At 37.0% G+C, this 15373-nt stretch overlaps 1 protein-coding gene across 1 annotated transcript in view; it reads left to right on the top strand.

The window, feature by feature from the left end:
• Window positions 1-15373, top strand: part of LOC124274711 — a 73933-nt gene that overhangs the window by 11536 nt on the left and 47024 nt on the right. The window contains exon 4 of the mRNA XM_046710079.1: window positions 2944-3289. Within this exon, the coding sequence (XP_046566035.1) occupies window positions 2965-3289 (325 nt within the window). The 5' untranslated portion in view covers window positions 2944-2964. The remainder of the gene's footprint in view (window positions 1-2943; window positions 3290-15373) is intronic.

Below are 15373 nucleotides of genomic sequence, written 5' to 3'. Positions count from 1 at the left end.
TATTTGCAAACGCAGTTCATTGTTCATGCTTACTGAAGTCGTTATAAGATGATTTCACTTAGCCTTCTCATATGGAACTTATGATTACTCTAGGTATTTAAGTACCTGGCTATGACATGTTATAATTAGTTTCGACTGTTCAGCTACCTGAATACTCTAGGTATATAAGTACCTGGCTATGACATGTTTTCAGGTAGTTGAACAGTCGCCACAGAAGGCAGAGGGAAGGCAGAGCGAATGCCAATGAATGCACAAGGAAGGCACCACGGTCAGCGAGGAGGCAGAAGCATTGCTGAACGGATGCCATTATTTGCATATGATGGTACAGAGAAGGCAGAGGGGAGGCAGGGGGAAGGCAGAGAGGACACCTAGGACTCTCAAAGAACGCCACTGACGTGTAAAAAATTGGCAGCTTAGGTCGTACAAGGAAGGCACAAAGGACGCCGGAGCAGTTAAACTGAAACATAGGTTTGGCGACTGTTGTGCGTCCTGGCAATTTTTAGAAACGCAGAGAGAAGGGAGAGTGGTCGCTGTCCTGTGTAAAGGGGGCCTTAACAGTCACCATGGAGATTTGAGGGGATACTGTCCAGATGTCCTTGCATATTTAGACAGCATCATGAAGGTAGTTTGTGATCCACAAGCTCTCCTGGCCAACCTTGTTTGGCAGTTTATGCTTCATTGATGGGATAATTATTTTCACTGGATTATCCGGTCCAGACTCAGTTGTTTACAAACAAGATCCTACAGCTGTAATTCTGGCAATGCATGTCTACCAAATGAGATCTATTGGTAGTTTTATCAGGTTTATTGTGCCACCCTTCGAACCTATGGATAAAGCATCTCACTCTCATCTGGCATGAAAAACTTCAATTGCATCTGTCATTCTGCCCATCTATTCCATCTGTCAAGAGCTACATGCCCTTGATGAGCACTCAGTCACCTTTTCTAAGGATGAATCTAGAGTCAAACACAGAGCTGTCCAGACTTTCTTGCTAAGAACCAGAAGACAGCATGTTCAGAATGTTGGGACATTTGTACACCATTCATATACCGTTGCTCCCACATAGGATAGATATCTACCAGATAGAGTTCCGTGCTTAGTCAGAATTCTGAAATGGTATTTCCAAAATATTGAACCCTTCTGGAGAGGATTCAGATGAATATGAATGTTGTGCCAGGAACATTGTGGCTAAGAGATAACGAAGTGCATGGTTGCTGTTGGGATGAAGAAAAACCATCAAACTTATCCACTCCATTGTGGAAGATGGGTCTCCAGAATAATGGATCCCTCTGATTGCTTGACAAGCTGTTTCCTCACCTCTTGCCTCATTGAAGACCCTATCATAAGAACAGGTCATGTCTGCCTGCCATGTTATTCAAGCTAAGAGACATATCACAATATTTGGCGGGGTTGGTTTAGTGATGGGGACACATTTTGGGGTGTACTCATGAATTGATGTTTTTACCTGAACACACCTTGCAGTAAAACTCAATCTTGAGGTTGGTTGTTGGAGGCTTCTTGCTGCAAAACTTGAGTCTAACAATGTAGACGCAAGAATAACGAATCTTCTCAAACTTGCACCCGCAGGATTTGTTTGTTGATGGAAAACAATGATTACACTTCAGGCGTTGAAGTACGTTGACCAATGGACAAAACACGTTACACGTTGATCGTTAGCTATTGGAATCGTTGATAGAAAGGATAAGTTTAGATGAGTGGATGAGATTTGGAAAACTAGAATAAACAAGCAATTTGTAATATAATTTGACTATAAAATGTATTGCATTGACAAAATATCATCTAAAATCATGTTTAACAATATAGAAAACGTTTGAACATTATGTAAACATATTTAGCAATATTGCATGTAACAATAGCATTATGAGGTTGTGAACTTCCAAGAAGACTATTAAACATTATATTTGCACAAAATAGAATAGTAACAGTGAGAAAATAACACACTGAAGCGTGGGGTCCCAGTACCACATTTGCTTTTTTATGGTCACATGACAGGAAAGTGGTACCATGGGATATGGAACTAAAGAAATCTGCAAGAGATTCTGTGGAAAGCTGGGCTTAACTCTAGATGGCTGAATTACTAACTAGGGAGGTAAAAACTGATACTGGTATGAAGTTAGCAGCCTAGCTATACTGGACCGTTGCGGCACTAAAGAAGCCCTCTAGGGGAGTCACTCCGCAACGAGTGGGAGGGTCGCCGAGGTGAGCGTGGAAGCTTGGGGCGCGAGTGGAGCCATATGCATATGAAAATTATGATAAAACAATGAGCAATGTTTATCCATAAAGGGATATAATTCTGTATTCTCATCTGGTAGACAAGAACTTATTGGATGTAATGTCATGGTGAGGTCATCATGACGTCATCATATATACATTGTACCATTAATCGGAAGTGACATCATAAGACAACAAATTTTATGATATCCAGCAGCAGCATTAAAATTAAACAAGTGTTAGAGGTAGTATTCTAAGAATTATTATCATTATTGATAATGTTCAGTTATACCTGTCATACATGCATGAGACCATTTAAGTATTTAGAGTGTCCACTGTACATATCTTCTGAAGGACTTGACAGATGGTGACCAGCTTCAAAATATCATGTGATGCACGAGTCTGGCATTCAGTTAAGGGTTTAGAACACATACCTGTTTATCAAACTGGCTGTCATCATTCTTAATATATATTTCATATGACATAACTCTAAACACTCTGCACCTTTGTTGCATGCATGTCAGTAATGCTTCACTCCTCCCACAGGTGGTACTGGGATGTTCCTGCTTGACCAGTAATAAAAGGTATATATCTCCCGTAAGTGGTTGCCTTGGTGCTGTATCTGGTCTTGAGCTACTGAGACCAAAGGAAAATTAGCCTCTATGTGCTACTAATCTTGATAATATAATGTATTTTTCTATTCATTTTAGGCATATCTCAAAACCTCCAAAATGGCACATTCTGGTCATCTCAATAAGGATCATCCTAACCCCGGGTCCAGTAATGAAAACTGGGTAATTGTTGGAGGGAATGCAGGATCTTCTGATCAAATGACAGAAATACACAAGCAGCATTCAAAATTAGCCCATGAAAACCAACAGCAGTCTGTGAGCACTGACAGCCAAGACTTAAGTGGAGACGGTCAGAAAGGAAGTTTGCAAGAGATTCCAGGAAGTGGTTCTCATCGTGCTGAAGTTCACTCAGCTTGTAAGAAGAATGATGACAATGCACAAGCTGCTTCTGATATGGACAGTGTCAGTAAAATACCATTGCCAGGTATGTTTCAGTATTGTAATGTCTTTTGAATGATTCTTTTATAAAATAACCTTATCTTTTTATCCCACCGGCATGTAATGCGGTGGGATATAGTCGTCGCCTCGTCCGTCTGTCCGTCCGTCCGTAATCATTTTGTTTCCGGAGCATAACTCAAAGACCGTTCAATATTTTTCAACCAAAATTGGTAGATATGTCAAACATAACCTAAGGTGGTGCCTTTTGCTATTTACAGATTATTGTCATTTTTATTTTTCTCGGTTTCCATGGAAACGTTTTGGACTTAGTCCCAAAAGTGAGGGGTGGGCTTCGTTTCCGGAGCATAACTCAAGAACCATTCAGTATTTTTTAACAAAACTTGATAGATATATCAAACAGATCCTAAAGTGGTGCCTTTTGCTATTCACAGATTTTTGGCATTTTTATTTTTCTCGGTTTCCATGGAAACGATTTGGACTTAGTCCCAAAAGTGAGGGGTGGGCTTCGTTTCCGGAGCATAACTCAAGAACCGTTCAATATTTTTCAACAAAACTTGGTAGATGTATGAAACAGAACCTTAAGTGGTGCCTTTTGCTATTTGCAGATTTTTGGCATTTTTATTTTTACCGGTTTCCATGGAAACATTTTGAACTTAGTCTAAAGAAGTAAGGATTGCTTTCGTTTCCGGAGCATAACTCAAGAACCGTTCAATATTTTTCAACAAGACTTGGTAGATGTATGAAACAGAACCTTAAGTGGTGCCTTTTGCTATTTGCAGATTTTTGGCATTTTTATTTTTCCCGGTTTCCATGGAAACGATTCGGACTTAATCCCAAAAGTGAGGGGTGGGCTTTGTTTCCGGAGCACAACTCAAAAACCTCTCTATATCTTTCAGCAAAACTTGGCAGATCTTGAAGTGGTGCCTTTTGCTATTTGCAGATATTTGTGATTCATTATTTTCTCGGTTTCCATGGAAATGATTCGAACTTAGCCCCAAAAAGGAAGGGATGGGTTTCGTTTCCGGAACACAACTGGAAAACTTCTTAATATCTTTCAGTAAAACTTGGCAGATATGTGAGGCAGATCCCAAAGTGGTGCCTTTTGCTATTTGCAGATTTTTGTCATTTATTTTTTTCATGATTTCCATGGAAACGATTTGCACTTAGTCTAAAATCAAGCTGGACTTTAAGTAACTGTCAGATGATTTGTTCTTTCAAAGATGTGGGGGCCGGGGGGATATGTCATCTTCTGATGACTCTTGTTGTACAATCTTGTGATAATGAAATGATCAGCTGATCTCCATTTAAACACTGTTCTCTGATTAAGCATTTCAAGGTTTGTCTTGTATTTTTCCATTGCTTTGATTTGTTGGCTAACCCTGACAGCATTTATGTAAGCAACTGTTATTATCCCCCGCAACGCGTTTTGTGGGGGATATTAAAATGGACTCCGTCCGTCCGTCCGTGCACATTTGTCTTTTCCGGAGCAGAACTCTAAAACCGTTCAATATTTCTTCACCAAACTTGGCACATACATGGATCTGGTGGTGTACTGGTGCCTTTTGGTAGTTTTGCAATTCTGAATAAAACATTTTTGGCATTTCCATGCCAACAAGTTTGACTTAGCCTGAAATTGTGGTAATGCTCTTTTCCGGAGCTGAACTCTAAAACAGTTCACTATTTCTTCACCAAACTTGGCACGTAGATAGATCTGGTGGTGTACTGGTGCCTTTTGGTAGTTTTGGAATTCTGAATAAAATATTGTTGGCGTTTCCATGGCAACAAGTTTGACTTAGCCTGAAATTGTGGTAATGCTCTTTTCCGGAGCTGAACTCTAAAACTGTTCACTATTTCTTCACCAAACTTGGCACATAGATAGATCTGGTGGTGTACTGGTACCTTTTGGTAGTTTTGGAATTCTGAATAAAATATTTTTGGCATTTCCATGGCAACAAGTTTGACTTAGACTGAAATTGGTGATAGTGTTCCTTTCTGGAGCAGAACTTTAAAAACCTTTCAATACTCTCCTTCCACTTTTCTATATACACACCTAAATATTTGACATAATCATAACTCGTAGACATAATCATGAAGCGTATTTTGCCATTTGCGGGGGATATTGATGACTTTGTCTTCTTGTTGTAACTTGTTTGCCTTTGGTTTGATAGTTAAACCAATTATTGGTTTTAATTGCAATGTGGTGCATTTATTGTAATTGGAAAGTTAGAAAATACATTGATAATGGTAGAATAATGAACTATTTGTATTGCCTGATTTTATTAAATTGGGAATCAAAGGTAATATTCTGTATTTGTGAGTAAAAAGAAAATAACAGAAACAGTTAGTAATGTTTAGATTTTAGCAATATTTCAGCAATATCATGGTGGGGACACAAGAAATGCTCTTCACACATCAAACCTGGTCTTCAGCAGAATGAGAAAACGCTTTAACCACTTGTCTTAGTAATCCCATTGTTCCTGAACAGAAACAGAAATTTAGCATGACTACATTAGAAGTTAGTTACATGTGTTTCTGATATTTCAAAACGTATATGTAAATATATTTTTTGCAGGTAAATTGATTTCCTTGTTGAAGATGCCTTTGAACTGATTACTAGTATCTTGCACTCACATGTCGAAAAATATTATGTTTTCTGTTTAGCGGATTTTTTTTAGTAACAGATGCCGAGGAATTTTACCTTTTGAAAGCTCCAAAAGAAATTTTCTGGCATCAAGTACTCTTAATGAAACTCCTTAAAACCTTCAAATTTCAATTATTTTTACAAATCTATGTCTATTATATTACCATAAATCCTGTATTTTGGCAGTAATCACACAAAATACTGTAGACACACAACTAGTTGTTAGGATAATAGTAACACTTCTTCCAGCCTGAATCAGATGGGAATAGTACTTTTAGATGTTGACTCGATTGTAATGTGTTTCACTACCACAAAGTCACAATGTTTCTGAGGTTAAATCAGTGGTGCATTCTCCATGTTGTTGAAGTGTCGAGTTGAATTATACAAGATATTTTTTATGGATTAAACTTCTTTTTTAATTTCTCTCACAACGTTTCGAGACCATTCCAGGTCCCTTCATCAGGTGAACTGGCAGTTAGGACTATGACGTCGTCACTGTGACGTCATTACTGAGTTATGACTTCACAATGCAAGTGACATCACAGTACACTAGGGAGAGTACTGTATAAGTGAGTTAGTTACATAATGATGAAATTCATGCTAAATAATAGAGTTGAAAGTTGAATTGTCAATACACAACAACTGCTAATTACACAAAGGTTACTTGATAGCAGGCTTTCCAAAAAGAATAGTAGACTCGTTTTTTCTTGTATCTAAAGTTCATCTAAAGTTCATCAAAAGTTAATCAAGAGGTCCCACGCGACTTGGCAGGTATACACCTTGATCACGCGATTAATTGCTGGTTTATGTCTCCTTATCTCGACAGCTTCCTGTAGTTTTCTCCGGACGCCAGTCATTGTTATTTCTCGAAATCACCCTAATATCATTCCACATGATTACATGACTTGGGTTATTTGCCTTGTGCCCGATATAGCTGACTTATCATTTTGTTTGCATACTGATGACTTGTGTTCAGCAACCCGGTGTTAATGGGCCTGAGAGTCTCGCCAATATATTGATCGCCACAGCTGCATGGTATTTGGTATACACATCCTCTAGGGTTGGGGCTTCCATTGCAAGATCCTCTACCATTTGCCCGGAGGAGTGTCTTAATTGCTGTACCGCTAGAGAAAGTTATATCAAAGCCCGCTTTGCTTTGATTAGTCGGGCTATTTGCTGGCTGACTGGTCCCACGTAGGGTATTGTGATCCTGATCGGGGATGGTTCAGGCTTGAGGCGCGGTTCTGATACTTCAAGCGTTTTGGTGATAGTCCTGGAGACAAGACGGGCTGGGTAGCCATTGAGGACGGTAAAGGTTCTCTTGAGGTAATCAATTTCACTGTTTAAATTATCTGGGTGACTTATACAGTTTTGACGAAATAAAAAAACAATTTTTGCACAAAAGGTTGATTTCTTTTGTGAAACAGATCCCAACTTGAATGCTATTTTGTCACTGACAATCTGAGCTACTTAAGACTAATTGTAAGTTTTGATGTTTTAGCCTTCAATCACTTTACACAAGTGGATTGCGATTGTGGGTGAAGCCTAAGATCGCAATCTTAATGATTTACAATAAGTATACCGCTAAGATTTTTTTGTGCAAGTGGGCCCTAACTTTTATGTGTGTTGTCAGTTCCTAATTGATTATGTTATCAAAGCAAGCAAAGTTTCAACTCGCTGATATGATATGATTAATAAATGTCAAGGTAAAAAAAAATCAACAACGGCAAGATGTGTTTCATTTATAAATCGAGGAAAATGTATTAGCACTTTCAAAGATGGTGTACATTCTTAGAAATAAATTGACACAAGCATTGCTAGAAATTTAGGAGGTGAAGTGGGATGACTATGAAAGCAATATCACAAGAAATGTAATATAACACAGTATTTTTTTATTAAATTTATGTAGATTATGTTGCATCAGGATAAATGCACTTGATATTTCAATGTGATTAAGCGACATCCCTTGTCTCTAGGTACCTTTACAACATAGTTCTACATGCGCTTAGTTAAATGACCTGCGAAGATCTGGGTTAGACTTGAGCTTCAATAACCCATGCTTGTCGTAAGAGGCGACTAACGGGATCGAGTGGTCAGACACACTGACTTGGTTGACACATGTCAAATGCGTAGATCGATGCTCATTATGTTGATCCCTGGATTGACTGTCCAGACTCAATTATTTACAGACCAACGCCATATAGCTGGAATATTGCTGACTGTGGCATAAAACTAAACTCACTCACTCATTCTTAGTTTAATGGCTTTGATGACTTTATTCCTGGTTTGTAAGAGGGGGGATCTGTTTTAAAACCTGATGAAATGTTTAAATATTGATGGAAAATTTATATGCCTTGCTGTTTTTAAAATGTGAAAGTCACATCAATGATATCTTAGTAATGATACATAGAGCATTAAAATAGAACTTAAGAGTTAATCATGGTATTTACTGTACAACTTAAGCTTTTGAGAATGAAGGGGATTTTGATAAAAAAACTATCGTAAATTTGCCTTAAACTTGTGTCGATTATTATAATTTTAAGGTTCTTCTGGGCTTGATGAAAGAATTCTACCTGTGACACAACCTGACCGAAGGTGGACCATATTTAACCAAAATTGGAGGTAGTAACAAGGACAGCGACTTCTTGATACTCTCTGAAGGAAAATATTTAAACACATTTAACACATTGTTTGTTCTTGGCCTTTTGTAGATGTGATTCAGGAGGAAAATATGAGTGCTGTTGTGATCAGTCAGATTTATTCAACCTTTTCTTGTACGTGATCTTATGTGTTGACGTTACCATGGAAAATGTTATTGTCTGCATTTGACAAAGAACTGAGTTCAACGTCAGATGTCTTTTAACAATCTAATTTTGTAAACTATATGTAGCATTTCAGGATATAGCAAATCATGAAAGTTTCTCAACTTAAGGTGTAAGGTGTAAAGTATTCATATTGGTCAGCTGAAATAACACATGTGACAACTATTTTCATGATGTCCACGGTTCTTAAAAAAGATTATTTATTTAGATAACAATTAGCAATCTATCAACTTATAGCAGTTTTGTGAATATGAATGGAACTTCATTATTGCCAAAATTATATGTACACATATTTGTTGTGCACCAAAGTCAATTATTGTAGAAATATAATTGCCTTAGTGTTTTTTGTATGTTTTTAAAATTATTTCAATTGCAAGATGGGGGTTATTTTATGGCCTCAAATTTATCAAATGTGTATTTTTCATATTACAAGTCAATTAACATGACATTATGACATGATTAAATATAAGGGTACAAAATACAGAAATGGGATCCAAATCATTCTGAGTTATCTTATCATCCACGCATCAGAAGTGAACAAATGCTTGAACTGCTGGGATACTGTAACTATCGGGAGTATTTTCAAGTAATGACATCCCTTAGGCATCCAGCGCTGTTTTTGTTGGCCTGTTTAAGTTGAAGAAATTAATTAACATGAACTCTTTGGTATATTTCAAAGTATATGTCCATTGTCATTAGAGATAGTAGCCCAGTCTCACTTCGTCTCACGACAGCTAATGAGTCCGAAGTGGCAATGTTAGACAGCAGGGTTGAAGCCATAGATCAGTGCCAGTGATCTACTCTTATTATAAACTGTTACCTTTGGTCTCCAAACATGAATACTCAGTACGGAGTATGGGCATCTGTAAAACCGACAAACCCTAATGAGATTCGATATAGATGGTCACACATTTTGATTGAAATGATCGAACTCATAACAGTCTCACAAGAGGTCAGTTTGAAATAATTTTCAATGTCCTCTAATAACTAATAGTATATATTAAGGAGTCCACCCACAAATCAGCATTGTTTTAATGTTCCTGAAAAGAAAAAGTGTTGGGGGAATTGGTCTACTTTGGGTTAAAAAACTGCTTGTATCATCGGAATGAAAATATATGTAAATTCATGGGCTCAAATTAACCACTGTTCTACAAGGTGGACTGGACTCTGAAGAAAACATGCATATACTTCAAGCCACAAAACACTAATTAAGACTGGTCAGCCTTGTGTTTGTGGTCTGGTGGACACAGGTCAGTGGCTGTTCATTAAGTCAAGATTTGCACATCACAGTTTTCTTTTAACTCACTATTCACTGGACCTGTTTGTCAAATTCAGGTGAAAACCTGTTCCCTGTTTATGACATGTGTCGCTCATGCATATTCAACAGGGTTGCACACATCATTTGTTGTTAATCAAGAAAGGAAGGACGTGTTTGAACAAAAAGCAGATTAGTAGCGTGAAACAGACATTGTCCTACAAAAACTATGTACAATGATCTTAGACTTAAGGTTGGTCTGTATGTAACAGCTCATGCCGAAAAAACACGACTCGCTGTGGGGTGTGAATCCATTTATTGTCAAGCAGATTAGCAGAAGAAAAATACCCTGTAAACATTTCATAATAAATATGAATAACAGTATGTTTCATATCACAGTGGTATCACAGTTTCATTAGCATGTAATTTATGAGGAAAGAAAGGGAGACAATTGAAAAAACACATGATCACATTGAAGAATAAATAAATACATGAATAACAAACAGTTTTCCCCTTCAATTATTTCACTTAGATAACGATACTGGGTTTGTAGTAGGAATTCAGTATAATAGGTACATATTTAATATTTCATATTCAAAATTAGCTCACTCGTCTATAAGGCCAAATAAAAAAAAAATGTTGTGGTTCCGATTACACCTCTTTGAAATTGAGGGTAGGTAGGTAGGATGGTTTTTTTTAACATTTATTTTTAGAAGTAAAGTAGAAACTAATATTGTAAATCATGAAATTAATGCATCATGAATTTAATGCGAGTGCGAGGGTCCAGTCTAAAATGCTCAAATGAAATTGAGGTGACACATGGTACCATATAAAAAACCTTGGTAATTGTGCAATGTCACAAACTGTCAAATCATGCTGAAGTATATTACTGTGACCAAGCGCCAGCCTGTTGGCTTGCCAGTCCCCACGACAGCCGAGACACCTGAGAAAGCCTCGCGAATAGAGTCGGCCAACAAGGAAATCATTAAGATGTCTGACTACAACCCTGATGCAATTACGTCTTGCAGAGGTATGAAGAGAAAAAGGACCAACAACCACTATTCACCCGAGACAAGAGCCAAGATGCCAAGTACGCAGTAGACCATGGAAACACACATGCGGCGAAGCACTTTAGTCAAGTGTTAGATGTTAGTTTAGGGGAAAGTGCCGTACGTGTTATGAAGAAAGCGTACATTGCAGCAAAGAGTAGTGTTAAACCCGATGAAGACGTCGCCAAACTCGACCATAAGTCATGTGGCTGTCCATTACTGTTAGGAGAGTTAGACCGACTTGTATATGAACATGTGAAGGAGATTAGAGCAGCAGGTGGAATCATCAATCAAAACATTATTTTGGCTATTGCTAGGGGTATAGTGTTGCATGAGAACCGGACTTTGCTAGATGAAAATGGAGGTCCCATTAAGCTTGACCGGTCGTGGTTGAATTTTCTTTCCTAAATCGCTACAAGTTTGTGAAAAGGAAGGCCACAAAAGCATCCAGGAAGCTCCCAGTTGATTTTGATGACAAGAAGGAAGAGTTTATCAAAGCGGTAGGAGAGACAGTCGAGTCAAAGTCGATTCCAGCCGACCTTGTGATTAACTTCGACCAGACCGGAGTTAAAATTGTGCCTGTGTCAAGCTGGACATTAACCCAACAGGGTGCAAAACAAGTGGACGTGATCGGCATTGAAGACAAACGTGAAATCACCATGGTTCTCTGCAGTTCCGCTTCAGGAACCTTACTCCCCCCGCAAGTCATCTACCAAGGTACAACAAACAAGTGCCAGGCCAATCACAACTTTCCAGACGATTGGCACGTGACTCACTCGGCCAATAACTGGAGTACTGAGGATACCATACTTACCTATGTGGATAATGTGTTGATTCCATACACGAAGAAAGTTAAAAAACAACTTGGACTTGGTGTGAGACAAAAATCATTTGTGATTTTTTATGTATTTGCGGCCCATAGATGTGCATCTTTCCTTGATCACTTGAAGAAAAAACATTTCGAAGTGCGATTTGTGCCTGCAGGATGTACGGGAGAGCTCCAACCTATGGACTTGTCAGTCAATGGTGATTTCAAGTTGGCCATGAAGGACCAATTTATCATCTGGTACACCGATAAAGTGTCGGAGAATTTGACGGAGTCAAAGAAGGACACGTGTTGATTTACGCATTAGCGTAATGAAGCCTCTTCATACCAGGTTGATGGAAGCCGCGATTTCAAAGGTGAGCAAAGATCGCGAAATGATCCAGTGTGGTTGGAGAATGTCCGGCCTGACTGATGTGCATGAGTGACTTTGAACAATGACTAGTGATCGTAACCAGTGATAATTGACTTGAGATACCTGTAATGAGGAAGTGACCTGTATTGGTGTGTAGTATATGTGTAGTGTCAACACCTCCGCTATTGTTACAAAATTTGCCGATGAATGAAGTTCAATCGATATCAAGTAGTGTCACGCACATTAGTGCTCATTTGCAAATTAATTTTATGAGAGATGTCTGAATTGTTGTTATATTCTGTATTGTTATGATGATTGCTAACCTGAAGACAATAAAGATGACAAGAGATTTACCTTTTCTGTCTTTTATTAAGTTCTCAAAAGTAGACATGGTTTGACTGAAATGCGTCATTATAATAATGCGAGTAGAGTACAGACGCATTTTTCGCATTAATAAAATGCTCGCATTAATTTCATGAATTACAGTAACACATTCATTAACGTGTAATGGTTTATTCAATCAAGTTTGTGGCCATCATGTTGACTTTGTCTATCAGAATGAGCGATGTCTCTTGGTGCCGGGGAAAAACAATGGCATCTGAAAGCTTCTTTTATTCATACCTTTTAGGCCAGACCAATTCTATCTCTTGTTTTATGGATTTTTGTCCTCAGAAAACATAAATAAAGGCAGGAGGAAAATATTTTTATAAAAAAATCATCAGTCAAAGTAACATTCCTTTTAAATACTAAAGTATTTTACTTTTGGCAATTTATGAAGTGAATATGGGGCAAACAAAATAAATCTAAAAAACATTTTCTTGTAAGTTTACATTTTTGGTCAATAAAAAACATTAATATTTTATTTTTTTAAAGGGGGAAATTAATTTTTATTTCTTTTCTTATTCTTGAAAGAATACGACAGTCGGATCCATAAAACAAGAAATAAAATTTGTTTGGCCTTAATAAATAGGGTTGGAACAGAATTCAAGGGTCGGTCAGGTAATCGGAACCACAACGTTTGTTTTCTAGGCCTAAGACAAAGTGACTCCTTTATCTCTGTCCGATGGCAGCGTGATGAAAAACCTTAGTAAAATGTAATGGTCAATTGTACATATCCAACAGCACATCCATAAGTAGCACATGCTTACACATCACATTCTTAGCAGTCATTATCACAGTGAGCACTTTCTACACTCTAGAAAACTTGCAAAGAATTCATGTGTGAATAAAATAACAATGGAATACAACGTTAGATGTGAATACTTTACAGCCTCAACCAGTTTTGCTAAACATAAAATTTACATTTTTAAGATGCTAATATTACAGAATGTTTAAATAGACGTTTTTAGCCTAGAACAGTAGCTTAACTACCTTACCAATACTTTATAGGCTGACAACTTTATAAACCATTTGTACAACCAAATATAAACTAACCTGGTGTCAACTCTGACTTGGCCTCACATGTTCAGACACCACAAGGTATCATCTTATTGAAACAGATGATCCAATCAGCCAATCAAAATCCCCAATAATATCACAACGATTTCCACTAACATGAAATGCACGCGATATGCATATTCATCAACCTGGCCTACACAGACAACAGGTAAAGAGAATACCTTTAATAATACTGTTACCCACAAAACTATAACACAAACAAGAAATGTTTTTGTACAAGAGTCATTCTAAAAATTTGTGTATATTTATGTTATATGTTTGTACCCGACAAACTTAAGTCAAAATCAAAAAAAAATTATGGTATCTAATTTATCTCAGTTTATTCTACACTTTACAGTAACAAAATATTTTTATATTTAGTTTGAACCCCCAAAACCACCCAATTTTACTCAATTTTCATGTTGTCACAAGTCCAGTGGCCGATTTGCGATTCAATTATTTTGGGTCTTTTTTATCTTTTCCAAAGGAAATTTTTAACATATCATAATTAATGATGTAACAGCTACATGCTTGCCATGGTTTGGCCTTTTTTTTATTTGGAAAACATTTTGTAAAAAAAAGGTCAAACTTTGTCACAAAGTTTGATGTCCCTACCGTAACATCATCCAAACTGTACTATCTTCTAATTCTACTTCATGTTTGCAACCAATGGCAGTGAGGAAACATGACAGTCAAACAATGACACAAAAAAATCATTTCTCTGAATTTCATTGCAAAAAAAGGTGTGTACAAAATGATATCTGAGATTTTTGCATGTCCTAACCGTTATGGTGGCTACCGCTGAAACCAGTTAATTTTGTGAAGCTAAACAATGCCAAGTACCGTAGACAGTAGGGGATATCATTTGAAACCATGTGCTCTGTCAACTTTGGGGACCAGTTATTGTTATAAAACTGATATTATTAGTTGCTGTCACTACCGTTACGGTCACTGCCGTTATCATAGGTTTTGTTGCCGTAAGGACAGATGTTGTGACGGCAGTGATATTTTCCAGTTTAATGTTGTTTGTATCTAAATTTTCAATTCAAAGATTTCAAATGTTTTGGAATCTTATGTAACATAAAATATTATTATTTTTTTGTTACGGTAAGGACAGGGAAGTGTAACGGCTGTGACAAAGAAGAAAAAGTCTGTGATAGGACCATAAGAGTATTATTTTCTTTATTTAATTAAAATTGTTTTAGCTGTTTATGTCTGGAATTTGTAGTGCAACTATGTTTGGTAGTAGAACTTCAAGTAAGCATAATATAAGTCATATTCTCATTTTGAATTTTTCACTACATATTACTTTACATTTGCAAATCAGAAATGAAAGAATTTTTGTGACTTGTTGGCCCCTTTTTAGCAATAGATATAAAATTTCAGAACTCATTAGCCATGTTATATTGTAAAACTAGATAGTTTAATATATATGTACATTACATATATATCATCTTTGTATTTTTTCTTTTCAAAATGACGTTTCAAATTTCGTAACGGTATTTATGCAATTTCGTGAAATTGCTAATAAAAGGGGTAAAATTTGAAAAATGAAACGTCGTTAAGCTTGCATAATTTATGTTTTGCATATTCAGAATACTATGAATGTAATCAACGACATTTCAAAGTAAAACCAGAAAACAAAATTTAAAATTTTTGCCAACATGAAATATGCACGAATTTTGAGAATGACTCATAACTTTTTATTGACATTTTAAATAAAACAA

Source organism: Haliotis rubra, unplaced genomic scaffold (genome assembly GCF_003918875.1).
Source record: "Haliotis rubra isolate DU_JTF1 unplaced genomic scaffold, ASM391887v1 Scf1041, whole genome shotgun sequence".
Lineage (NCBI taxonomy): Eukaryota > Metazoa > Mollusca > Gastropoda > Lepetellida > Haliotidae > Haliotis > Haliotis rubra.
The sequence above is the reverse complement of the archived record's forward strand: the minus strand, read 5'-3'. Positions and strand labels throughout refer to the sequence as shown.